General features: G+C 46.6%; 2 protein-coding genes across 2 annotated transcripts; one reads left to right on the top strand and one right to left on the bottom strand.

Moving 5' to 3' along the window:
- Nucleotides 1–11,801: 11,801 nt before the first annotated feature.
- On the top strand, nucleotides 11,802–12,489 carry T265_04904 (hypothetical protein; the record flags this gene model as incomplete). Its single annotated transcript, XM_009169764.1, has 2 exons — nucleotides 11,802–12,342; nucleotides 12,380–12,489. The coding sequence occupies 2 exons, from the start codon at nucleotides 11,880–11,882 to the stop codon at nucleotides 12,487–12,489; spliced, it is 573 nt and encodes a 190-aa protein (XP_009168028.1).
- A 6,026-nt stretch (nucleotides 12,490–18,515) lies between these two features.
- On the bottom strand, nucleotides 18,516–22,624 carry T265_04903 (hypothetical protein; the record flags this gene model as incomplete). The annotated part of the gene is made up of 4 exons (XM_009169763.1): nucleotides 18,516–18,804; nucleotides 19,115–19,242; nucleotides 22,250–22,302; nucleotides 22,582–22,624. 4 exons carry the CDS (start codon nucleotides 22,622–22,624, stop codon nucleotides 18,516–18,518), a joined length of 513 nt encoding a protein of 170 aa, XP_009168027.1.
- Nucleotides 22,625–26,596: the final 3,972 nt, after the last annotated feature.

Genomic DNA, 26,596 nt, shown 5'->3' with positions numbered 1-26,596 from the left:
GGCGGCCTCGAAAGCTTGACCAGGTACACGATGACGATGTGATTTCCGGCATCATGTAATATGACTTCGCCCTAGACCAGGCTTTCCACATTCACATTTCTTCAGAGGCTTCTAGGATAGATTCATCTCTACCTTTTTGGCTTGGAGAAAAATCCCAGCATACGTAGTCTTGAAAAAAAGCCAGAAACCATCTTTTTCACAAGAAATAGGCTCGACAGCGAGCAATTTCGCAGGTTAACACTCAACCTTTCTACAACTTACAGTAAAACAGTCCATCTGTTTCATATGCTTAGTTCCATGACATTGGGGTGATAGTGCTTAGCGGCTCAGTAATGAAGGCTTACCGTGTTTACCAATAAAACAGGGCGGCGAGCAACCAGTGACTCTCTGGGCAGGAGAAACTTGGAAATTCACCTCCCACCCGCAAATCGCTCAAAGAATCAACGAACATCACCCTTGTCCGGTAGGTCAGCTCTCGTTTGGTTTTGGGGAACACCGATAATACGATCACCCAAACAAAATGGGTCCCCTCTCGTTCTCACTGTAACAATCCTACTCTAAACAGCTTCTCAAGAATACCTGTCCCCATTTGCGCCAAAATTTTGAGATGCAGGTGAAGTGCATGTCAGAAAATAACAAACTTAGGCCATTCCTAAACCAACAGTGGAAGGTTATTGATATCTTTTGTGGTGTGTACGCCATGGAAGCACGGGCAGCGATTTTCCGAGGACAGTGGTTCACAGAAATTTTGGTGGATGAAAGACGGAAAGTAAACTCGTTGACCGAAGTCCAGGACCGCCAATATTTGCATACAGATCAACCAAAATGGTAGGCATTGTTTTTTACATGCGTACACAAAACGTCTCTTTTTAACGCACATAGTCCATTTCAAACAATGTTTTTTTGGGAAAAGTGTGCGGTATAACGATGGACGCATCACGCTCGCATATATGCGAACAGTCATGATTTTCAACCAGATCGGCCTTGGTTTTTCACTTGTCAACCTCTTAGTGACAATAAAAGACCTGAGGCTTGGAAATAGGTGTAAGGTTGAGTCGCTGATTTTTGTTTTAGTCATCGCCATTGCGTTCACATTTAATCAAGGCGGGAGTGCTCAGCATGGGTGAGTCTGGTGCTGTTCTGCTTTGCTCGTCCTTTCTATGCTGGTACGTCTATCCCATCTTTAAACCATATATACTTCTGATTGACTTGTTATTGCATACGACTAGGCAGTTGTGCAGTGCGGCGCCGTTTTGCGAAGACCATGTTTCCACGCAATTTTACCGCAGTTGCCCATTTATAGTCACTATCCTAATGATCAATGCGTCTAAAGCCGTAGTCCTCGTGATTTCCGTTCAGTGTTTTTGCTGAGATTTATCATCCAGCAGGCATATTGTCGATATCTCGGGGATTCATAACCGGGAGTGTCCATAGTTTTTGGGCCATTTCCATATTAGCTGGCCGATATTGCTGTGTACAGTATGTATCAGTATGCAGTATGTATCATTCATGCATTGCGGCCGACGACGATGAATGGTACAGCCTACACACTACCGTGATGGTGATTCTTCACAGGTAGGTCAAAAAAAAACTTCCCCAGTTGGAGAACAAACCCCACGAGACGAAGCCCGGCAATTTAAATTGGACATAAATACATATAAGTCAACCTGAATATCAGATTCTGTGCACTACAATGGTGGTTGACATTGCGTTGAGTCGGGCTGGTACAAAGCATTCATTTCAGTGTTGCGCTTCATTTCGGAGGTTGTCAGAGATGACCAGGCCTCGGACGATTTCAGCGGCACTGTCCCAGCCGTCTTCCTCATGGTAGTAAACCTGCTGCCGCCGGACGGAAATGTAGTATTTTTTTTACCACATTACCCTACGGCGGTGTCCTGGGGAAAGTCAAACCTCTCGAAAGACGATTGGAGTAGCATTCTAAAGCTGCGACGATTATCGACTTTATACTACTACAGCTGTGTGAACAGCGGACGCGTTTGAGGGACCTGCGGCGTAATCAAGGTTTGCTGGAACTGCAGTACTGCTGTCGTTCCATTACGTGTCTTAATGCTCCCCAGTGACCTCAGTAGACTCGGAATTACATTAGCAAAATGTTAAAAGTAATGTATTTCAGCGCACGCCTGAAGGGTCACCAGTCTTGCGCAACACATCGCGAACTGTTTGGACGGATGAGTCCCACGGTGTAGTACGTGATCCGAAAAATTCCATCCTAGCAGGCAACTGTTTCTTTGTTCCCACCTGTTGATTCTCCGCGTATGCTGCTTTGTAGTCATGTTGCTTTGGATAGGAGAGTTTAATACGTAATGGTTAGATTGTTACGGAAGTCTTGAATTTCATGGCACGAGGAATTTTTATCGTTTGGGAAGTTCCCCAAATCTTGAAAACTGCTGCATATCGGCACCTAAACACTCATGGGAATCTTCGTCTTGAGCATGTGTGCACCAACAACACATTTTAATGTGATATTTTATTCCGTTTTCTGGGGGAGTACTTGTGCCGATGAGGGTTGCTGTTTGTTCTACTGACATTTGATTGATAGTTGCTCGTTCAGCATTTTTAATACCCGTTCGATGCCCAGCTATCGCGCCCTTTGAGGTAGTGCTGAGATAATGTCAGGTTGCCCAAGCCTAGCGAACAGTCGACAGGCAGGGTTCAGGTTCGAACCACAGACCTTCCTATCCGTGAGTTGGCGCCTCAACCACCAAGCTACCTCGAACTCACACGAGTGCGAACAACGCGGATGTACCCCGGAGACTAGGTTATACTAATCAGGAGGCTGTCTGTAGAAAAATGCAGCCGCTTCTCGTTACATTTCGTTCGTTGTACCCCACCACATCCCCTCTGTAATGGTAGATGCATAGGAGCTGTCATATCAACACTCCAAGAGGGCCATTACTGGTTTACTCTACTTCTCAATTATTGCAATGTATCCAGGTAGTTCTTCGGTTGAGGCACAGATTTACTGGCCAGGTCAGTGGTTCGAATCCAACACCTGTATCCTGACTGCGCTTGTCTAGGCCCAGACAACCTGGCAGTATCTCAGCCCTCGTTCTTTTTCAGGTGACGCAACTGACTTGCTTAGTGGTCAACGTACAAATGTAGCTTGACCAGGCACCTGCGTTGCTTAATTTCTTTCCCGTGACATCTATGCCGTCAATGCTGCTACCCGTTCCAGTTGGTCGGGACCAGAACAGGCAATAGGGTTTTGAGAGATTGGCTGAGGAACAGTATTTTGCGGTACATTTCTGTTGAATGAAATGGCCCGCCAATAAGCGATTTTCCAACTTGCGGGCAGTCGCTCAATATTTCAACTCACAAGCCGTGCACCGAGAATCAGTAGTTCCAGCTGCCACGGAGGGGAATCAGTGAATGGGAGCCAGGCGTTGCAGCTGACCTAATCAGTTTATCGACATCAGTTGGTTCTGCCTGTCCGGTGGGGCAGGGAGTGAGAGGTACGCAATAAAGGCAATAGTTTTGGTCAAGACTGCGATAACCATATATATCAGGGACAGTGACCATAGGTTTGTCTCATCCCGCGTTCCTCGTTCGCGAAGCTGGTACTTACCAATGGGACTGAGCTGACTGGTAGGGGCTTGCATGCTTCGTCACCAAGTCATGGACAGACTGCCTCTCGGTCCTCTTCATACAAAGAGGGTCCCCGAAGATCTACACACAGCGGCCATGTCTTTCATCCATGAACTAGGACGATCAAGCCTGTTACGTCAGTGCCGTAAATGTCGGTTGGAAAACGCCGCTCTGGCCTTACCAATTCGATACTATCAAGTATCGCCAGACCACCGTGGCCCATGCAACCGTTCAGATAAACGAGCTTGACCAAGTCAATCAGTTCACATGCAGTAGCAATTTGTGGATTCCAAGCGCATACCGAACTGTGTAGCAGAGTTATGTTGGTTATTCAAGGTAATTTGCATTTATAAAGGGTTTGATCAAAGGACGGTAGTATCCGTCGGCAAACGCCCCGGCAGTGCTTCGATCGCTGCGTTGTTAGAGGCAGGTAAAAAAGATTCAGGATAGGTATTTAGAAGAGACCCATCGTTGCCAGACTGTCGTAGTTTATGACAACCAGTGGAGTCAGAAGCGGATATGCAGAAAGGCTATCATTTTTTCGTTGTCGGGAGGAGTAGCGCAGTTTCAACACTTGTCTCAAGGTTAAGATATGATTAATGGAATCCCGAACCAGAGTTAAACTCAGCTGGGTCTTCGCAAATCTGACAATGCCGTGTTGTGTTCGACGAAGGGTGGAGTGCAGTAACTATCAGAATATGAACGGAAACGACTGAGGGCCCGAAAGCTAGACTGTTCATCCAAAACCATGACAGAGCTAAAACGAGAGGAAGTAGCATTAAACGATGGAACGTTTGGAAACAGCAAACACAACACACCTCGCAGTAACAAATGCTCACAGGAGTTCGTTTTATGATTGAGTTATGTCAGATTTCTCTTGCGCGAGAACTACGTCCGTGTCCGCTGCTGTTGTAATACCAACGGGTGTTCAGAACGACTCGAAATTTCAGTTTCCGGGGCAGATTCAGGTAGTTCCAGTTTGATAATTAAATCAGTATTTGGCTGCGATTGTTTCTGTTCGGATGCTGAAGTGCATCCGGAATTTGTGGAAGGAAGACTGTTCACGCTAGTACGTTAGGGTGTTGGACATACGCGTTGCAGTTTACGAGCTCAGTCTCTTCGACTATGGAGTCATACTTCGGAAATTTTGTATTTCCTTGCATCAATACTGGTCCTGGCGAAAGCAGCCACTGTGGCAACCATGTACCGACTGCGGATTTTCGATTATGATGAAACATTCGCTCGTATAGAGTGGCGTTGGTGGTGGTACACAACAAGAACCGAATCGAATGGAGTGTGACTTTTCAAACGGTCTCCCACTGACTGATTTGAAAACCCTTTGATTGTAACGAAAGCGTAATAGCTTTCCATTTAACCGTTCCACCTGACCGTTATATGGAGTGATCCGAATGATAGCAATGCCTTCTTCATGAAGAAATCGCGTAAGCTTGCCTGAAATGAATGATGAATCGCGATCCGAATGCACGAAGGTAGACAGGCCAATTGTATCAAAGAGCTGCGCAAGGCATATCACCATAGCGGAACTTGTGTCTGGGCAAGCGTAGGCGAGCAAGACTACTCGGCTACAATCGTCAAATGCAGTGGTCTTTTGAAGCCACTGCTCAACTGTTCAAACGTCTGTGCGGCTTTAATGAGTGTACTACCAGATGGCTCGTAAAAACGTTTTACTTTCATCACCATCAAAGACAGCAACATCAGTGTTGGCACTGATACTTCACTGACAGCACGAACGTCGCTGACATTGACTAGCAGCCATTTCTTGCAACGTCTGCAGCCAAGCACTGACGGGATCACAAGGACACAATCCTGGGAGGCGTGCAACACCGACAACGCCCAAGTTCTTCGGGATCTCTTTCACGCCTTTCTGCCAAGTCATGCGCCGTCCATCTCGCGGTTTGTGCCATCCGTCACGAAGAGACGACCATATCATGATGTGGCGGCTTGTGTACCTTGGCGACCCACTGAGCTATACTGGGGGTGTCCGCGAGACACTCAGTCTCATACCAGGTTGATCCATGGGTAGTGGTCTGATGAACACAGTCTCCTGGCTCCAGGTTGGGGGGTGGAACATATGTGCCGACGTGTTCCGTAGAAATGGTAATATACTTACATTTCCAGCCGAACACCTCTATCTTGCGGTTGAGCTTTAAAGAGCCGAAGGCTTTGGTTGAGGACCCTAATCGTCCTCCTGTCTAGGTGTGAGCGCCCTGGCAGTATCCTAACCCTCGTACAACCACGACATTCACAACCAACAATACTCTCATGCCACATCGGCCGTCGCATGGTGCGGTCAGCCGGATCGCCTTATTTGCTGGGCGGATAAGCGAAAGCATCTTGCACGCGCCTCCCTTCTTACACTCTCACCTCATACTTCGGAAATTTTGTATTTCCTTGCATCAATACTGGTCCTGGCGAAAGCAGCCACTGTGGCAACCATGTACCGACTGCGGATTTTCGATTATGATGAAACATTCGCTCGTATAGAGTGGCGTTGGTGGTGGTACACAACAAGAACCGAATCGAATGGAGTGTGACTTTTCAAACGGTCTCCCACTGACTGATTTGAAAACCCTTTGATTGTAACGAAAGCGTAATAGCTTTCCATTTAACCGTTCCACCTGACCGTTATGTGGAGTGATCCGAATGATAGCAATGCCTTCTTCATGAAGAAATCGCGTAAGCTTGCCTGAAATGAATGATGAATCGCGATCCGAATGCACGAAGGTAGACAGGCCAATTGTATCAAAGAGCTGCGCAAGGCATATCACCATAGCGGAACTTGTGTCTGGGCAAGCGTAGGCGAGCAAGACTACTCGGCTACAATCGTCAAATGCAGTGGTCTTTTGAAGCCACTGCTCAACTGTTCAAACGTCTGTGCGGCTTTAATGAGTGTACTACCAGATGGCTCGTAAAAACGTTTTACTTTCATCACCATCAAAGACAGCAACATCAGTGTTGGCACTGATACTTCACTGACAGCACGAACGTCGCTGACATTGACTAGCAGCCATTTCTTGCAACGTCTGCAGCCAAGCACTGACGGGATCACAAGGACACAATCCTGGGAGGCGTGCAACACCGACAACGCCCAAGTTCTTCGGGATCTCTTTCACGCCTTTCTGCCAAGTCATGCGCCGTCCATCTCGCGGTTTGTGCCATCCGTCACGAAGAGACGACCATATCATGATGTGGCGGCTTGTGTACCTTGGCGACCCACTGAGCTATACTGGGGGTGTCCGCGAGACACTCAGTCTCATACCAGGTTGATCCATGGGTAGTGGTCTGATGAACACAGTCTCCTGGCTCCAGGTTGGGGGGTGGAACATATGTGCCGACGTGTTCCGTAGAAATGGTAATATACTTACATTTCCAGCCGAACACCTCTATCTTGCGGTTGAGCTTTAAAGAGCCGAAGGCTTTGGTTGAGGACCCTAATCGTCCTCCTGTCTAGGTGTGAGCGCCCTGGCAGTATCCTAACCCTCGTACAACCACGACATTCACAACCAACAATACTCTCATGCCACATCGGCCGTCGCATGGTGCGGTCAGCCGGATCGCCTTATTTGCTGGGCGGATAAGCGAAAGCATCTTGCACGCGCCTCCCTTCTTACACTCTCACCTTTTCCGTCTTCCACCCCCCTCGCCCAAATTTGAATACTTTCTCCGCAGGTCCCATCTCTAGGACTGACCGTTTTCCTCACCATGCATCACACTCAGCTGCAGCTTCTGTGCGTCCGAGTTTAGTCAATCCTAAACGCTTCGAAGGTTTTACTTTCGCACACACATGACACTGCTTAATGACAAGCCGGATGTCCTCTATGGAAAATAAGGGATTTTCGGCAGGAACGAACTGCCACAGGATGGCACAGCTGCGTGTAATCGTTTTAGATCCAGCTGAGATGAACTGTTCGCATAGACACTCCGGTAGAGCGTGGTGCCTCCATTTGCGCACGCTTATTTCTCAATAGCAGAATGATGTTTTTTTCGCTGGCAGACAGTGAATGTGAAAAGAATGCGACAGGCCTGCCTCGATTGAGTGTACCGCAACACCAGGGGGATCACTTTCGGGTATCAAAGGTAATCTCGGATCGATAGTAGCCATTTCTGCACCCACCAACTCTTCTGATAGTTTCAAACGCTTTCATAACAGATTCAGGGACTGGAAAGGTTGTGTTGTGATGTGTTTGGGTAGACTTTATCGGGGAAACGGCTTATCCAACGAGAATAGTACGTGAACATGCCAACTACACGTTGAGACTTCTTGTCCTTCAAAACGGGCAGTTCTTGCTAGACAAACTGTTCATGGTCTAGTTTGATGATACTTTCAGCAATTTCATAGATAAGGAGTCTGAGTTTAGTGTTGGAGATTGTCATGATTTGACTGAAGTCAGAACTCTTGTGCTACGGCGAGAATACACTGGAGGTTTTGATCGTGTTCTTGATTCCACAAATGGCATATATCCCGGTAACTTTTTCCGCGCGTATTATCTCATCCATTATCCTTTGAAAGCACGCTACTCCATTCGTTGCTCCCGAAAGTACTCGGCGAAATTGATAAAAATTGCTGCAATCCTTGAAAGCTGTGTAGATTCTGCCACTTAATGGATTTTGGATGGTACGCACTTTCAAGATCATGGGTGCTGAAAATACGACCTTAAGCTATTTTACTACTCATATCCTCAATTATGAGGAGCGGATAAGCGTCTAATTGCGTGAATCGGTTTCTAGTTTGACTACTGTCAACCACCATTCGTTTCTCTTGTCGCTCCTATTTCGTGACGAGTGCTCGCGCTATCCATAGAGACTGAGGGTTCAGTGTCGGTCGAGTAAACGCTTTAATTCAGAGGCAATCAAGGTCTTGCCGTCTGAGAATGTCGTTTGGACTTTATGGCTTTCACCTTGGATCAAGGCGCGCAAAGTGGGAGGTTCGATTTTCGCAGCGATTAGACTACAGAGCTAGAAAGGTTTATCACTGTTGAATGAGATTCTCAGGGATATGTGAAGGTTTCGAAAATCATGTCGTAGTAGAATATCTGCATAGAGATCACGTAATACTGAAAACTTTAAAAGAGAGACGTGTTCATGCTGGAGCGAGGTGGCTCAAGTGGTTAGAGCGGGAAGGTGCTGACTGGAAGGTCCGTGGTTCAAACTCGACCTCCCCTGTCTAGACTTGGGCAACTGTTAGGCAGGAATCCACGCGGATCCCATTATACCGCACGTCTTGCAGTATCCCAACCCTCGTGCTTCCTTCGGGTGGTATGGCAGCTAGGCACCAGGAGGGTCATACAGCTGGACGATTTTTTTATGTCGCGATGTTGAAAAGCTATGTCCAAGAGTAAAAATGTTTTGTGCTGCGTGGAAGCCAAAGTGATCTCAGATGACGATGGTAGCACAGACCACTTGTTGCTACAGACTACATTTTCGAAAGCAAAACTTTCTGTATTACCGGTATCAAGAAGTACTCGAAGTGAGACGCCACATCGGCGACTGTTTCTTTGAGACACTGGGGTGGTGCCGCTGCAGTGACGAAAGATAGCGTACTTAAAACATAAAAATGCCCTTTATATGGTTTTCACAAGTCACAGCTTTAGCGGGGCATTCATAACGCGGGTGACGAGCATAGCCACGTAAGAAACATGAAGGCCTCATATTAGTAGCAGTCATTCCCTCATTCCTTGAGAACGTGGAGACCTTGGTAGCACTGGGGAGTTGATCGTTCGGCAAGAACGGTTGCGACTGTTTCTGCGCTAGTTCGACGGATTTCGCATGTTAGGCGGTTTTAAAATCCAGCGACTTATGTTCCAGAGGTCTCTGACGTATAGTATTCGAATAAAGCCCACTAATAAGTGGGTTTTTCAATGCTAGGTCGCTATGTTGTTCTGCTCTGACTGTCGTAAAGCGGCAATCTGACATGAACCTGACCAACCTTATCTCCGTTCTGCTTTCAAATATTCACTAGATGCTGGCTGCAAGGTTGCAATAGCAACGTAATTGAACGAGGTTTTCAGTTCATCTGGTGAATGAGAAGCAATTTATTCCAGGAAACTCGCGAAAGTACAAAACCGGTGCTCCCAGAAATCAGAATAGGAATAGGAAAGACGGAGGGCCCAGTAGCTAGGCTTCATTCATGCAAAACTTCGACACAGCTGAAACGGGAAAAGTGATTTAGTAATGCACAACGAAACGTTTGAAAAACAGAGCAAATGTACATGCTGATGGTGGATAATACCAGAGAATACTGGTATATTAACATACTCTGGAATAGATTCGTTACAAATATCGATAGAGGCCGTCTTTCCCAGCATCAGAGCTGTCGTCTGTCGGAGCGTATCCTGACGACAAGAAAAACACCCCCGTCGAGATGCATTGATCTTAACTGACCCAGTCAGCCTAGCAGCGCAAAGACGACTATTCGGTGAATACGGCTCATTCAGCCCTGCAGCTAAGAACAAGTCCCATGCTATCACTGTTCATTACATCAGGACCACCAGACACCAGAAGAGTAAACTACTAGAAATGTGGGTTCGTCCCGACCGGTTTGAAGGTTATGATCGAACTGGGGTCGATCGAGAGCACAAGGTCTGACCAAGAGCTAGCTGTTGCCCAACTCGACACAGCACGTAAGTTAGAAGCAGAACTGTGGAGCGGATCCTTTGTGTTTCATAAGGGTTTGTTCTCATTTATTTTACTGAGCAAAAGCTAAGATGCAAATCAATGGTTAGATAATTTACAGCTTATCAGATTGAGACTTAGGTAAGGGACGGGTTGGAAGTCAATGAATGAAGACCTGTAAAGGTGAATGTTACTTTTCAACCCAGAGAAGAGGGTTTGGTTGAGGTGTACCACTTTGGGCCTTCGACACAAAAGTCTGACCCACTTTGCAGTAGGATAGTGCATGATTTTGCTCGGGAACCGTCCCCTTCTTATTCAAAAGCCTGAACCGCGAAGTAGCATTTGTACAGGTTTTTCGTTGAGGTACACTTCCCGAAGCCAATGGCGCAATACTCACCCATTTGCGCTCACAGGACTATCCTGCTCTTAATGCGGCTGCGCACGGCAGGTGCCTTCTGAACAGTACCATGTCCTTTGGTCTTGAAATCATGTCGACCGTATTGGATGATGCGCTGATGGTCACGGTCAGTCGGCGTGTGCGGGTTTTAGGGCCTACCTCTTCTAACACGTCCTTCCTCAGAAGGCAGCATCGCTGCTTCCATGAACATGAGCATGCTTGTTGTCCGGAGGAAGCGCCTTACTGCCTTCACACTCCCACCGCAGATCGCAGTACGACCTACTCTGCAGGCCACTTCGTGCGGGAAATCGCTGTTTATCAGGCTGCCCCTCGTGGGCCCTCTGGAACTATGATGGCGCACGCAGACCCCGTAAAATCAGGGTGAACAATGACGGAGAACACTGGTGGCCTGTGACGGGCCAGCGACTGGAGGAGGCTTTCGGTGCAGGCAACGCTGCGCCCTATTTCCAGCTGATTCAATCAAGTGGCTAACAAATGGGTGTCAGCTAAACAATATTCGAAAAATTCAATGCGCCAATTCGGTCGCAAAATCGTAGTTTTCAGAAGACGCAAAAACGTGGAACAAGGATTATCATGGCATTAGCCTAGTAGTTGTGACTAGGTTCTCCAGGGCATTCCCGTCCCCTCAGAGCAATATACAACACGAAATAAATGACCTTGCCTGGTTATATCTTTCTCGCTCCCATTTCCCAGTTATCGAAACTGTAGCGGGTGGAACCAACGTGCCCTTGATGCGTATCGTTTACAGCCGTTAACCTGAACTGTCGCTCTAATTTCTGTTCAACATCATTGTGCGAAAGAAACTCCCGACTGGTCATAAAGTCTGGTACAGGTAACGACCTGCATACCCACAGTTTATCGTTGTGTGCGGGATTTGTGTTGTTGATGTAGGTTCTTTTCGATCTCATATCAGGTGCTTTCGGTTTAGTCCTGTTGGGAGGTTTAAGTACGTTTCTCCTCACTTCTGGAATTCAGTGACGACTTTTTCCCTATCGGGTTGTAGTCGTATGGCAGGTACCAATACATATTATTGTTTGGCTGTTAATGGTTGGTTCTGTGTAATTAGAGGTCACACTGATCAACGATAATCCACCTCCATATCAGCCCATCTCAATAATTTGGGGCATGTTTCCTTCTATCAGGTATCGCACGAGATAGAATCCATAAAAGGTCCAAGAGTGGAGCTCGACGTGAGCGCAACAGAAAGAAGAGGAAGTTCGAAATGGGGCGTCCGGCTGCGATGACAAAGTTGGGCCCGAAGCGTGTCCATACTGTCCGTGTTCGTGGAGGAAATTTCAAATTCAGAGCTATGCGCTTAGATCAAGGGAACTTCAGCTGGCCATCACAAGCAATCTCCCGGAAAACTCGCATCATTGATGTTGTTTATAATGCCTCTAATAATGAATTAGTTCGCACAAAAACCTTGGTTAAGAATGCCATTGTCCAGATTGATAGTGCACCTTTTCGCCAGTGGTTTGAAGCTCACTACCTCAAAGAACTTGGCCGTCGGAAAGCCCCAACCGGCAAGGCTTCTCAGGCTGCCACAGCCGAAAGTGCAGAAGAGGACGTTTTGCAGAAACAACGCAGCAAATCTGCAATGAAAAAGTACGAGGCGCGACAAGCCCTTCCCCAAGCCAATGTCGAAGAAGCGCTGAAAGATCAGTTTATTTCCGGAAGGCTACTAGGTTAGTTTCTCCTGTGTCTCTACAGCTTGCTTTGTAGCTTGCATATCCTCGAGGCCGGGACAAGTCGGTCGAGCAGATGGATACATTCTCGAGGGCAAGGAGTTGGAGTTCTATTCAAAGAAACTGAAGGCAAAGAAATCTAAGTGATTGAATAATTTGAATAAAAGTTTCTGAGGTGCTTTGTTATTTTTTCACTGGAGTTTGCTTTAATCAGTATCTAGAATCCATGGGTGTATTGTGAGCAAAATTAACTACCCTAAGCTAACCCTTTATACGGCCTAGCACGTTTTCGGCTGTCCCTTCACTTTGATGCCAATTATTCTTACATAATATGACGCTACAACCAGTTGGGATAGGTAATACACCGTATTGTCATTCTGTCGAAATATTAGTAGCTCGGGTGTTTACTGGTCGTTGATCAGATAACTGTTAAAGTATCGTCGATGCGCAGGTGAGTGAGCGGATTCACGCATGACGACGTCTCCTCGACTGGGGACGGAACGTTCGCAAGCCAATTGTTGAGCGTGGCCAACAACCGGCACCGGTAAAATGCTAGTTCGCAACCTGCTCTTGTATTCAAACTTACTGGTTGACGAGTGTCCATGCACAAGTAGTGGCCCATCTATCAGATTGAGTTCATCTACACTAGTGTTTCTGAATTTTAGTTCATATTTTGATCATTGTGTTCCAGAATGAGCGGTCATAATCAGAGACCCTCAGTGAACGGCGTAAAAACTGTGGATTTGGTCAAGAAGCACACAGGCGTTTGAAGAGCTAATTTTTAAGAACCTGGTAACAATGTCATGAAGGGTTCCTCTCCGGGAATCAAGGTGGAGACAAACATATTTATGCACTGGTCCAAAGTTGATAGGTATGATTTAGCGTGGTTAGGTCGGTTGTACTGTTAAGGAATGACGAGGCCAGCTGAGCTGGTCATTGTCGTCTTCCTGGATGGGGACCCCGAGATGGGCCATATCAATGGTTAGAGGCCCAGTCGCGCCCTCAATGACGCTCATGTATCCAAGCTATTGCATTCAACGCATCGCCCCCTTCCCAACCCCACTTAGCAGTCCACCTACAGTGCTGTATTTACGCACGAATTTATCAGCTCCCGCCTCCAATGCGCAGTTACCCACGCCACCCCGAATCATCGGTGAACGAAGCTGGCAGCTACAAGGTGAGAGGCCCACGGTCGGAGAGGGTGAGGGTGTCGTTTTATTTTGCCTAAGGTCGAGTAACGTAAGGCGAGAGTAAATCCTAGTACAGAGCGGTATTGTCCTCTAGCGCGAATTAAAATACACTGGCGGTATACACGAGTTTGCTCGGCTATCCGGGAACGGTTGATGGTAAACGGCCCGAAAAGTATGAACGAAGGATAGGAAAGTACAGGAGTGGATTGATTTGAAAGGGTTTTAGAAGAGACTGGTGAAATGAATTCTTTTGTCGTCCTAATTGTTGCAAAATCCGATGTTATTAAAAAGACAATTGATGTAGGACTTGTCTTAGACATCTCATCTCATCTATGCGGGCACTGGGCTTATCTTAATGCTGTGATGCCTGATCATCGTCAGTGTTGGCAGCAAGCGTTCACTCCCACCAGTCAGCTAATTGTCCATGCGACGTGCCTATTGTTGTGGACAAATAGTAACTGGTTTTGTGACCTTTTACAATTTTTGCTATGTAACCATCAGATAAGTATTCACACAATCTGTCAATTGGTTTTTCAAAGAGATGAAGGGACTTGGACAGGTTGGACGCTGTAATTAATGTGCCAATGAATCGTCGGCCTAAAGGAGACTCCACCGATTTTCTTGATACGAGGACAGTTTCATCAAAGCGGGCTTTAATAAAGTGGTTTCCAAACAAATTTTCAACCCTTGTGGCGAAGTTTCCGAAGTTGTTTGTGAGTTTTCGTAGATCTGAATGGAATGGAAGTAGCGTTTGGGATTGAGCAAGATTTGAGGGCAAGCTTGGATACTGGAATGTCTAGGCTTCCGCGTAGACGTGGTTCAATCGATATGGTAGCTGCATCGCTCAGAAATAATCGGACGTAGGTGAACATCATTCGCTATCACTAAGAGATAAGGAACTTGTTCTAGAACAACCCAAGCTTCCACCGTCCAGATACATCGATTTCCCCAGGGGATCGGACGTAGGTGAACATCATTCGCTATCACTAAGAGATAAGGAACTTGTTCTAGAACAACCCAAGCTTCCACCGTCCAGATACATCGATTTTATTCCCCAGGGGGTGATCTGAACCTGGGCCAAGGTTTGGTGGCTTCGATGACCAGGAGTTTCCGTTCAATAGCTCTTCCTTCCTCTTCACCCTGTATTGGTGTGTTTGGGTCCATGTCGTTGAATGGTCGTTTGTAAATGCGACAACCCCCCCCCGCAAACAAATATGAAGGACAATAAACAAACGCAGCGATTAGAAGCACAGCCCGTGGGGATGCAGACAAAGGAACAAACATGAGCGGGGACACTTACCTGCATCCAAAAAACTTCCGTCAGCCAAATCCAGTAGAGTCGTCAGGCCCCCATTGCCTAAACACGGCAAGATAATTACGGGGACTGACAAAGTCGTTCAGCTGTAGCGCCGTTCTAACTGACATATCGTTAGAAGGGAGCACGAGGGCCGGGATACTGCCGGGTTGCCCAAATGTAAACAGGGGAAGTCGACAGGCTTAGGTGGAAAACGACAACGCAGCTAATTTTGAGTTCAACATGTGCTTACTAGCTAACGCACTCGTCTTTCCATCGGTTTCCTCCGCAGGCTAGTATGCCGACGCGAGTGTAAAAGTTCTCCATTCCTTGATTCCTGAACAAGTGTGTCGCGTTAGGTTTCCAGAGTACTCCACGAACTCGGCTATCCGTGCATCCACTACGGGAACCTCGTGTTTCTCTTGAAGCATTCACCATGTCAAACTGGTTGCAGCCAAATGGGTTACCACCAGCTACGTTTTAGTAGGTTAAAGTTCATACCAGTCGGTGCATAGATTTCGGTTTCTACTGTACAAGTGTGCGAATGTTGATTTGTTTCGTAGCCACCCAGGTGGGATGCCCATGTCTTGTTAGCCAGCGTCGATAGCAGCAGCAGAACGCTGCCCGTCACCGAAAAGCTTTAATTGAAGGCAATGTCTGTCCTTTTCTCAGGCTTGGGTGTGTTACCAGTATTTCACTGTTCATGTGGTTGGTGTGAACGGAATCAACGTCTCGTCTTCGTCGCATTCTGCCAATGTTTTGCACCCCACTACTCCATCTGACTGCATCTATATCAACCACAAATGAGTCAGAATTTAAAGGAAACAAGCTCTCAAAAGGGTGTTCGGCACCCGTTACCTCCTAGCGTGATCAGTAAATCTTGGAGTTGGCTTAGTTCGTGATTCTTCTGGTTTCTAGCTTGTGTCACTGTTTGACCGTTACATTGGAGCAATTTTGAAGTGGGTGTATCTAATGAACGGTGATACCAGTTTTGACAGAGAATGTTTAGTGAGGGCAAGATTCATGTATGGTCTCAAATCAAAGGGTGTGTATCAGTATCAAATTCACCACATTTAACGATACCATGCGATGTGAGCATCGGTTGCTACGGGTTGCATCGAATATCAATTGATCATAGCCTTGGATGAGTGCTAGATTTTAACTATTACCTGGGAGTGACTTGTTCAAAGGACTGGTTAGAGCACTGGAATGTCTCACCAAAAATGGAATCCGGTTTTTCGAGGTTGTGCGTGGTCCACGGTTTTTGCACATGAGAAACGAGGTCGGCACCGAAGAAGGGAATATCCGACCCGTCCACAACTTGACGAACTTTCCTCGATCCTAGGGATGTGGCACTTCATCCACATCGGAATGCGTCCAACCCGCTTTTCTCTCTATTTCTTTTTCCTTAGAGCTGGACAAAAGCTGATCCTAATTAGATTTTGTGCCTTTTCCTTTTTTCCGCTACCTCGTGGGCCCTCATCAACCGTCCAGAGAGGCTCCGTTCCCTGATAGGTTTGGATCATCTCGTGAAAAGCTTAATGGTATACGGTGCCTATTCTTGCGTCTGTGGTCCCGTAGCAACAGGTTCACGTAATTTCGGAATGTTCAGTGGCTTTCGGGTGATCGAGTCTGCAATATCGCAATCGTAATTGAAGACAGACTCATGCGGCCACCAGATCCATAGTTCTGTCGTGGCCTGTGGTCCCAATGACCGCCCAAAGCAAGAATTTTACTGCTATGTAGACCGAATTAGTGTTCGAAATCAAAAACCGCAGCTAAAGCTCAGTGGATCGTGTGAGCTGTACGGAGACAAGGTCAGGCAACCTTAATATCATGAAGAATGCGAGGCGGCTCTAGCGAATGAAACGTCTGATGTGGAACTGGTCGTTGTTGGGGCTCTTGGTGATGGTGGTAACCACCTAAACGTTTTGAATGTTTCCCGAAGGGATGTATTTCACCTTGGAAATCCTTTGTTGTGTTCAGAGTTTTGCACTTGTCACTTAGCCTCCATTTTCCCAACAACCAATGAAGTAGTTACTGAGGACGTATCAGAAACTATATAAACGCGAGAAGTTGGGGAATTACTCACCCGATCGCACATGGACGTCCTATCTCACGATGAGCAAACGTCTGCAAGTCACTTACCAAGCTCGGTGAGCAGATCAACTGCCACCTGCCCAACAGCCAAAAAAGTGTAGTGGTCTAACACTGATGTCTGATTGCTGTTCATCAAATCCTACTCTCCACCGGGCAGTTGGTTTCATGCTCAGCTAACCTATATGTCTCGTAACGTTTTCCTATTCGGTTTCTTCATTTCTTTTCGAGAGGTGTCATCGTCTATCTCCATGTGAGATGTTTGTAGCTCCGCTTTTCCTCAGCACGCATTTCCAAACGAATGCAGTAATATGAAGACCATAATCCGGCGGCACAAAACTTAAACATCCAGAGAGTTGTCCTCATATTTGCTATAAGTGTATTAACATTTTACCATCAATTTTCTTTTCATGCTAGACTATGCTTTCACATCTCTGCTGAATAATAAAAAGCTACGCTCTATTGTTTCTGGCTTACTGGGCTTGGTCAGTTTGATAGAAGGCACAGCAAAAGTAGTGTTTCCGATCGTAATTCTGGTGCTAACCCTTCCTACTGTTTCATGTAGTACCGAGCCGTATTTTATCGACGTATGAGCTGTGGACCAACAAAATATACCCACTGTGGTACCACAATCGTTACTGAAAGGATCATCTAGCAAGTGGGCACACATGTTGCGTTCAACGGGACAAACCGAGAGGCAAGCATATCTAATCGTAACGGCTATGAACACAGTGGTCGTAAGTTCTGTTAACCAGTGGACCTCCGCGTATCATACAGAATGATGAATACGTAGCTGCCATTTGGCCAGGACTCGCGATCGGTATGTTGGGCTGACGTGCACATCGGCGGTTGATCGATTTAGCTTTTTGGTGCTGGATTTTTCGGCTCCCACTAGTGTGCATAATCGTTTGGAACTCAAATGGTGCCGTACCCAGCTTAACAAACCTAGATGCCTTGCTTATGCGCTTTCCCATTTCCAGCTTGATTGCCGATGAGCGTTTGCTACGAGGACAGCACTGGCTGACTTACAGCTTAGTTTTTCACGTGGGCTGCAAGGTGGTCAAGTGTATGATCACGAAGAGGGAGAACGTGTTCATCCCATCCTTTATCTATTTCGCGACAGCATTAGCTTCTCGTCGTTGTCTGGCTTGCGCGCGTCTCAGTGAACAAATAAGCCTTCCTGTGATAATTTGCCCAAGTTGTTCTTCTCTTCAACCTGGGGGAAAACCACTGAGGTCGAATCCTAACGGAGCAAGTTCTTGTATCGTCATTACTATTACTACCGCGAGCTCGCCACCTTCGCGAAGTTCCAATATAGTTAACTAAATAAACTCTGGTAAGCATGTCCACCAGTTCGTTAATTGATTTATGGGTAAGGACGTTAGCTTGCGAGAAGCTTAGTAATATTAAGCGAGTACATTGAGAAGACTGCTTCGAGCACGAATAGGTATAGACAAACTGAACCAATCGCGTACAGGATACTGTGTTAGGTGAATGTGCGCATGAGCGAGGACCGTCCTCTAGAAGAAAACCCAACTTCAGTTCACTTCAAGCCGTGTACCATAGGTACATTGGTTCCAGCTGCTACAGTTTCACTCACTGAAAAGTTGGAAAGCGCTGGGAATACATCCGAGCATTGGAGGTGATGGCACTTCAGTTTGGGAATCAACAGCTACGCATTTAAAATGGTCGTTTTCGTACACGATCACTCCTGACTGCGCGATTGGACCATTCCCACCAGTGTCATCAACCACTGAGTTGAGTATCAGAGTCCCAATCCGGTGAGAAAAAAGTCGGTCAGCTGTAGCACATTTTCTGCGCCTAACTGCCATGCCACCAGAAGGAAGGACGAGGGATGTGGCACTGCCAGTTCGCCCAAGCCTAGACAGAGATCGGATTCGAACTACGGACCTTCCCGTCAGTAAGTTCGCACTCTAACCACTGAGTCATCAGCATCTCCGGTGAGACAGCAGTTGTCGGCCAGACTCAGTGTACTGGATAGTGTCCCCATACTTCGTTGCCAGGTCACACACTATCCACCTCTCGTTTGCTTCCACTCAGGATAGCGCTCGACGAACTTTACGGAACAGTAGTTCCTCTGTTGTGCGAGGTACATAGCCCAAACAACATGACCTATGAAATGAGCGATTCATCTATCACGGGAGTTTCTTCCAGAAATTATCTGGCGTACCCATCAGATTGGATCAATCCTCCGGAATCAATTGCGGACAAACACTGACAGCTCTCGTGTGTCCTCTGAATGTAGAGGCCACGTATCTGGTCCATTAAGGAGTATAGGTCGCACTGCCGCAGTGTAAACTATTGTTGACGAACAGGACGACGTCACGGCGCCGTAGTTATCCTGGCCTTCCCGATTGAAGGAGTCAACATACCACTTTTTTCGTGTTTTCTATGAGGTAGGCAATCTAGCGCTTAATATTCGTTCGATCCTAGTTACTGGTAGATACAGTAAGGTAGTGTCCGAAACCATTCAGTGTTCAATTAATTAATGTGGGAAATCATTGATAACCGAACGAAATACAAGTCTGATGGTTCAGTAAAAGTCACGTGTGTGGTGGCACTGTTTACGGGTAAAGTATAAAACACAGAAATTCAAAGTTTTCTGAACGAAGGCAGACCTTAGAGTACCGAATAATGAAGTAGAATCAGACACAGTTAGATGACCAGCAAACGATTCGCTTTTGCAGTTAAAGCTGCTATCGAGGTACGGTGACTTTATCCTGTGCATTACTTCATATTTCGTTCACATCGAGTGCACAATGACAGATTCAACTTGCCGACTAAAGTGACACTTAACTTGTTATAATGTGACAATTAGTGGGTTAGGGCAGTTCCTATTTTTGCAAAGGATCTATCCTAAAATAGAGTTCACTCTACCTATTTGTAGCTTTTTTTGACGCGTGAGTGGTCCTAATCATCTAATGGTGATGTCGAGGACAACACTACAAGTGAACCATTTGAGGGGATTAGTTTTTTCCGTATACTATTCTAGACTTAAAATTCTGAATATCACATTACTCCCATGGTGATGCTTCTGGCACACCCTAGTATATTTGGTTTGCTTTCGTTAGATTCGTTTAACACATGCTGAAGTTAAATTGGATTTGGTGCGACTGGGTGGAAGGCAGCTCATAATGGACTGCGAAATACGAGTGAGTAGTTGGTATCCTCCAGTACTTATCCTCTAGGAATCCGACGATTGGGGTGCTCACAACAGTCTCTGCTAATATGCTTCAGTTTCCAGGTTGCTCGAAATCCCGCGCTATTTAAAGAACAGGTTCGTGAACCGAATTTTACTTCAGTAGAGAAAAACTGATAAGGAGTGATATGCCCAAATGCCAGCGGTCATGAACGAATTAATTTATCGTATTGGTAAGGAAAGGGTCACCTTACAGTAAATGCGAAATTTACCGCACGCAATGGCTAGCACTATCCGGGTCCTCAGTGTTTTGTGTCGCATTGGTGTTGTGTTTCCTTAAGATATTCAGTGTTTCTTTATCCGCAACGGGACATCAGATTCAGAAGTCACTGCGAAGTTGTCATAAATATCTAAATGATCATCTCACCCTACCAGTGAGAAGATCGCGCATTTTAACTCACCTCTGAGTGACACAACTTGGATTTTTTTTTATGAGAAATCGGTAATATCGGTATTTGATAAATCCAGCATATTATTTACCCGTCGGGACGTTAGGGTAGCACCATGAAACCGGTTAACTTGATGACCCGGATCCTATCACATCACGATTACCTGTTAAATATGTAATCGACTTAACCACTAGCTTCAGTCGAACCGTATATGTTCCCAGACCAAGCTTTCGTGTTTCTCATAGTGATCACGCGTCAACAGATTCATTAAGCCACGAGTGCAGTTGCTCTTCCTGTATGTATTTTGTACGTACTGATTATCTTATGGTGAACCAGAGTGCGGTTTTCCGCGAATTTCCCTTACAAAACAAAAGTCATGTAGTGTTTGGGATTATTGTTGTAATGATGACAAAAGTATAGTACAGTTGAGTATTGATTCATGGCTTTTTTATCGGCGTGTTTTTTCTGTAGTAAATTGGCTCAATCCTGCAGAAACTGCAACAACCGAACATTCTTCCTACATGGTGCACTTCGGAGCTTTTGTATCCGTATAAGCCCCGTCCAACCGTGTGGACAACCTGTGTACGATAAATAACGTTTTCATTCAAAGACAACTAACATTCTGTCATGGAATGGTGTTCTCTTGTCATGACTTATCGAATTACTGAAGAGCATGTCAACATTGGCAAAACGGAAGTAAAACTGCAATGAGAAACACCAAGAGTAACAGCCCATAGTGATCTGGCATCGATTGGTTGCCGTCCGTGAAGTGCGTGTGAACACCAAGACGCGGAAGTGGAGCCTTCAGTTCGCCTGAACATAGCGCGGACGTTCAGGTTCAAATTTGCCGCAGGACTATCTAACTACTGTAATCCCGTACAATCTCGACTACAAGGACTTTGAAAAAGCCACCAGGCTAACTGTTGTTGTGGCGAACGATAAGAGTTCAAAGTGTGAATGGGGTGCGACAAACTTTAATCCATTAATTCCTTACCTACAATGCTGTGGCAATTTCTTCTGCTCCTATCACTTTTCGGTGAAACAAACTATAATACCCTAAACTAAGACATTGGCTGATTAACTGGACAGGTGGTCGGCACGTTTTGATGCGGAGTGCCAGAGCTACGAAGTTTCGAGGGAGAGCACTGCTAATGCTTGCTAATGCGTTACCAGCCAGGTAAAGTCAAATTTTCGTTCAAAAGGTAGCAGTTGGTCTTTGAGGCCCCACAAAACAGTCAGTCGTGATGGATTTGATGCTCAACGGATCTTGGTGGTAACCAACTTCCGCGCTGTGGTATCTTCTGTGCTCTACTGTGGTCTCTACTTTCAACCCTATAAGTAGTTCAGATTTTGTCCTTTCACACCACTGCTATTACCGCCTGGACGATGGCTGCCTGGTTGTCCTAGGTCTTCCTACTTATTTACGCATGGAAAACTCCACGTGCGTGATGCTACTTGAATGATGTAGTGTTTCATATTTCTCATCTTGATGCAGTAAAATAGGATGGATGATATGGTAATATGACGACAAATGCGTTAGCAGGATGCAGTCCAATCAATGAGAGCCAATGAATAAGGGTTCGTTTTGACGAATATCAGACCGCGACTCACAAGAACCTGTTTTTTTATGGTACGACTTAGTTCGGTTTAAAACAACAGTCAGACAAGTGTATACTGGAGCCAGACAACTCCTTATTAATTTTCCAGAAAGACTAACCAGAACCAAGCTAGATTGCAAATGCAACTGCGAAACACTACCACGTGAGCTTTCTGGATGTGGTAAAATGTGAGATTTAAGTGCACTACGGAAAAATGTTGGGAAATGATGCGGAGTGTGCCTGGTAGTAGGGGTCACGAAGTTGGATTTTAATGTCGACTACCTTAGTCATCTTGCTGATGATCTACCGGTATACGATTGAACGTTTGTTTGAAAATCGCTCAGCTTAGCAAATAAACTATTTTAGATGGATATACCTATTTGGTTGCGATCTCCGAAGTAGAACAGGCAGCTCTGTTGGTGAAATGGCTCAGGAAGAGACTAGACCTTACCATGGTATGGCGGTTTGCGCACCTCAGTGACCAATTGAGTCATATTGAGGGTGTCCTCGCGACACTCAGTCTCTCATACCAGGTTAGTCAATGGCTAGAGGTCTGACGAGCACAGTCTCCTGTCCCTCTAGGTTGGGAGCCGAAACATTTGACGATTTGTCCCGTATGGCAATGCATGATGATCTACCGGTATACGATTGAACGTTTGTTTGAAAATCGCTCAGCTTAGCAAATAAACTATTTTAGATGGATATACCTATTTGGTTGCGATCTCCGAAGTAGAACAGGCAGCTCTGTTGGTGAAATGGCTCAGGAAGAGACTAGACCTTACCATGGTATGGCGGTTTGCGCACCTCAGTGACCAATTGAGTCATATTGAGGGTGTCCTCGCGACACTCAGTCTCTCATACCAGGTTAGTCAATGGCTAGAGGTCTGACGAGCACAGTCTCCTGTCCCTCTAGGTTGGGAGCCGAAACATTTGACGATTTGTCCCGTAGAAATGGCAATGCACTTGCATTTCCCGCCACCCCCGCTGCCTTGCTGTGAGGCTTTAGAACCAAAGGCCTTGGTTGAGAACCCTAGTCGTCTTGTCCAGGTTTGGGCGCTCTGGAATTATCGTAGCCCCCGTACAACCATGACATTTACGACTAACAATACTCTCGTGCTACATAGGCCGTCGCGTGATGCTATCAGCCGAGTTGCCTTACTGCTGCTTAATGTCGACTACCTTAGTCATCTTGCTGATGATCTACCGGTATACGATTGAACGTGAGTTTGAAAATCGCTCAGCTTAGCAAATAAACTATTTTAGATGGATATACCTATTTGGTTGCGATCTCCGAAGTAGAACAGGCAGCTCTGTTGGTGAAATGGCTCAGGAAGAGACTAGACCTTACCATGGTATGGCGGTTTGCGCACCTCAGTGACCAATTGAGTCATATTGAGGGTGTCCTCGCGACACTCAGTCTCTCATACCAGGTTAGTCAATGGCTAGAGGTCTGACGAGCACAGTCTCCTGTCCCTCTAGGTTGGGAGCCGAAACATTTGACGATTTGTCCCGTAGAAATGGCAATGCACTTGCATTTCCCGCCACCCCCGCTGCCTTGCTGTGAGGCTTTAGAACCAAAGGCCTTGGTTGAGAACCCTAGTCGTCTTGTCCAGGTTTGGGCGCTCTGGAATTATCGTAGCCCCCGTACAACCATGACATTTACGACTAACAATACTCTCGTGCTACATAGGCCGTCGCGTGATGCTATCAGCCGAGTTTACTTACTTGCTGCATACAGCAGGGCAGGTAAGTGAAAACATCCTACTGCAGATGCCTCCCTTCTTTCTCTTTCACATGCTTCTTCTTCCTTCCTCCCCACTTCGTTAATAACTCTTTCCTTGTAGGCCCAGCACCTAGGACCGATGACTACGTTCGTAATACGTCGGTTTTTATCGCAACGGCGTCACATGGTGCTGACATCCTCAGGTAGCTCCAAATCAATCTTCAAGCCTCGATGCCCACTCTAACTCCAATGTCCGCATTCTGAAGCAAGCGGGACAAAATCTACTCTTTCACTTACACCAGACCCACTTGGCATTGATGTGTGGTGTCTCAGAAACGAAAATTCAAGATGCAAGCACAGTGATTGAGTTAACCGCTCCGTCAGTCTCCATTCGCTTCCGGCTGCGCACTTTTGGTGATCCAGAGACTGCTGTGGTGGGATGTGCAGGGGTTGGTATCGTCCCAAGTCACCGGGCGGAGGTATTCTTGCGTGACTGGATACCTTGCGCTTCGTCTGGCAACGTCTGTGATGGAGTCCTACAAGCGGGAATTTGATAGATGCCCGTTTGTCGTGTCTTCCTACACCCCAACTGACTGTAGCTCCGACGCCATCAAAGACAGGTTCTCTGACGCCCTGGATACCCTGCTACAGGGAGCTAAAAGTTCAGACATCCTGGTGGTTGCCGGAGATGTGAATGCAAAAGTTGGCAGACTCAGCGTATCTAAGACTCTACTAGGAGACCCACATGGATTGGACTTGGTACGTACGGACAATTAGTTACGATGGCTTCAGCTGTGTGCTGATTGCAGGCTGTTTTTATGCAGTATCAACTTCCGAAATAGCCGAAGTCGTTTGGCCGCATGGTGTTCACCAACGGCATGCCGGCCACAAACTCACATCGACCACGTTTACATCAGTAGCGATGCAGTGTATCAATAACTGACTACCGTTGTTTTGGTACATATTTGTAGATTCCGACCACACACCCGTTCGGTTTCGCTCTCCCTATGTTTTTCAGGGCTGCGTAAGGCGCGGACAAATCGCTTGACAACTAAGAGACTGGCAGATCCTGCTGTTAGACGAATTTACCATAATCGTCTTCTAGATTATCTTCCGAAGGATCCACTATCAGATGCTAACTCATTCTGGTGGAGATTGCCACCTCTTTGCATAATGCTGGGAATATTGCCTGTGGCACGGTACCACCAGGCTCACTCAAGCATTGGATATCAAACTGAACAAGGGCCTGCTTAAATCTCAAAGAAACATTCCAGCGGGCCTCGAACATAACTGATGTGATGCACTATTGGATGTTAAGTAAATGTGACGTGCAAGCCTGCAGTTAAGTGTGGTGGACACAGAAAGCCAAGTAAATGGAAGAGGCCCAGAAAGCCGGTATTTCACTTGATCCGGGCTACCGGTCCCCGGAAAACACCTGCGAGCGAAACCACCAAAGAACGGCGCCTCGACCGGTGGGCTGAATATTTCGAATAACAATTGTCCTGATCACCAGCTGGCACTAATCTGGAGCCCGCAGGTGACGTAGAACCCTGGACGGTGAACGTAGAACCGCCTACGCCCTCGGAGGTTTATAACTGCATATGTTCTCTCAAGTGCCACTGAGCCTCTGGTCCCGATAGCCTTCTACCCGCATTGTTCAAGGATGGGGATGAAGTTCCAAGTCAGCGCTTGTCTGGTATGTTTGCTTGTATTTGGGAAAAGGAGTCTGTCCCAGACAACTGTGGATAGTCGGCGATGGTGTCCATTTTCGAAAAAGAGGATCGTAGTGAGTATGGCAACCACAGGAAGATCACCTTGACCCCGGTCGTAACGAGACTATTGGGGTCACTGTTGCCTCATCTCCTTACGGTGGCTCGTCGGACACTGATTCACGAGCAGCAAGTGGGAATGCGGCCTGTGAGAGGTTGCGTTGACCAAATCTTCATACTCTGTCAGGTGCTAGAACAACACCATACATATTAGCGACCCACAATTCTAGTGTTCACCTGCTCACCAAGGAATGCCTCGGAAGTTTGTGAACATAATCAGTTCTTTGTATTCTCGGAATTCCGGATATGTGAGCATACAGCCAGCTCCCCGAAGGATTCCGTACACAAAGTGGTGTCCGTCAGGGACGCCCACTCTCTTCATTCCTGTTTAACTTTGTGATCGATGAAATCACGAGATGAACTCTGGAAGGTCTCCAAAACCCCGGTGTTCAAATAGTCTGCGACGAAAACCTTGTCGGTATGGAATATGCAGACGTTCTCGTCTTCGAAGGGCAGGAGGCGCAGGTGTTTTTTTTGGTGACCAAAATCATTCCGTGCTTTGGCATGCACTTTGCACCCACAAAGTGTGAGGTCACGCTCATGGACGTACAGTTACTGAACACACCACTTAAAGTCCAGGGAGAAGCACTGGAAGTTGTGGAGCATTTCACGTATCTTGGAAGTTGTATTAGTTCTGATTGTAGTATAAAAGATGAAGTCAATGCACGAATCTGCGGGGTCCGGGTCGCGAATGCTGAGACACATATGGCGCCAGATTGATGTATCCCTGAATCTCAAGAGACTTGTGTTGGCTGTATGGCTGTCAGACGGCCTATTCGAGCAGCGTACTGAGAAGTATTCAGGTGTTCGACAATCGTTGTCTCAAAACCGTAGCTCGTGTAAGTTGGTATCGGAGACTCCGTAGCGAGGCAATTAGAAAGGGCGTTTTCCGTGGTGCGACGAACAATGTGTCC

The sequence above is a fragment of the Opisthorchis viverrini genome (genome assembly GCF_000715545.1).
Source record: "Opisthorchis viverrini unplaced genomic scaffold opera_v5_86, whole genome shotgun sequence".
Taxonomy (NCBI): domain Eukaryota; kingdom Metazoa; phylum Platyhelminthes; class Trematoda; order Opisthorchiida; family Opisthorchiidae; genus Opisthorchis; species Opisthorchis viverrini.
This window is presented reverse-complemented; position numbering and strand designations above follow the sequence as displayed.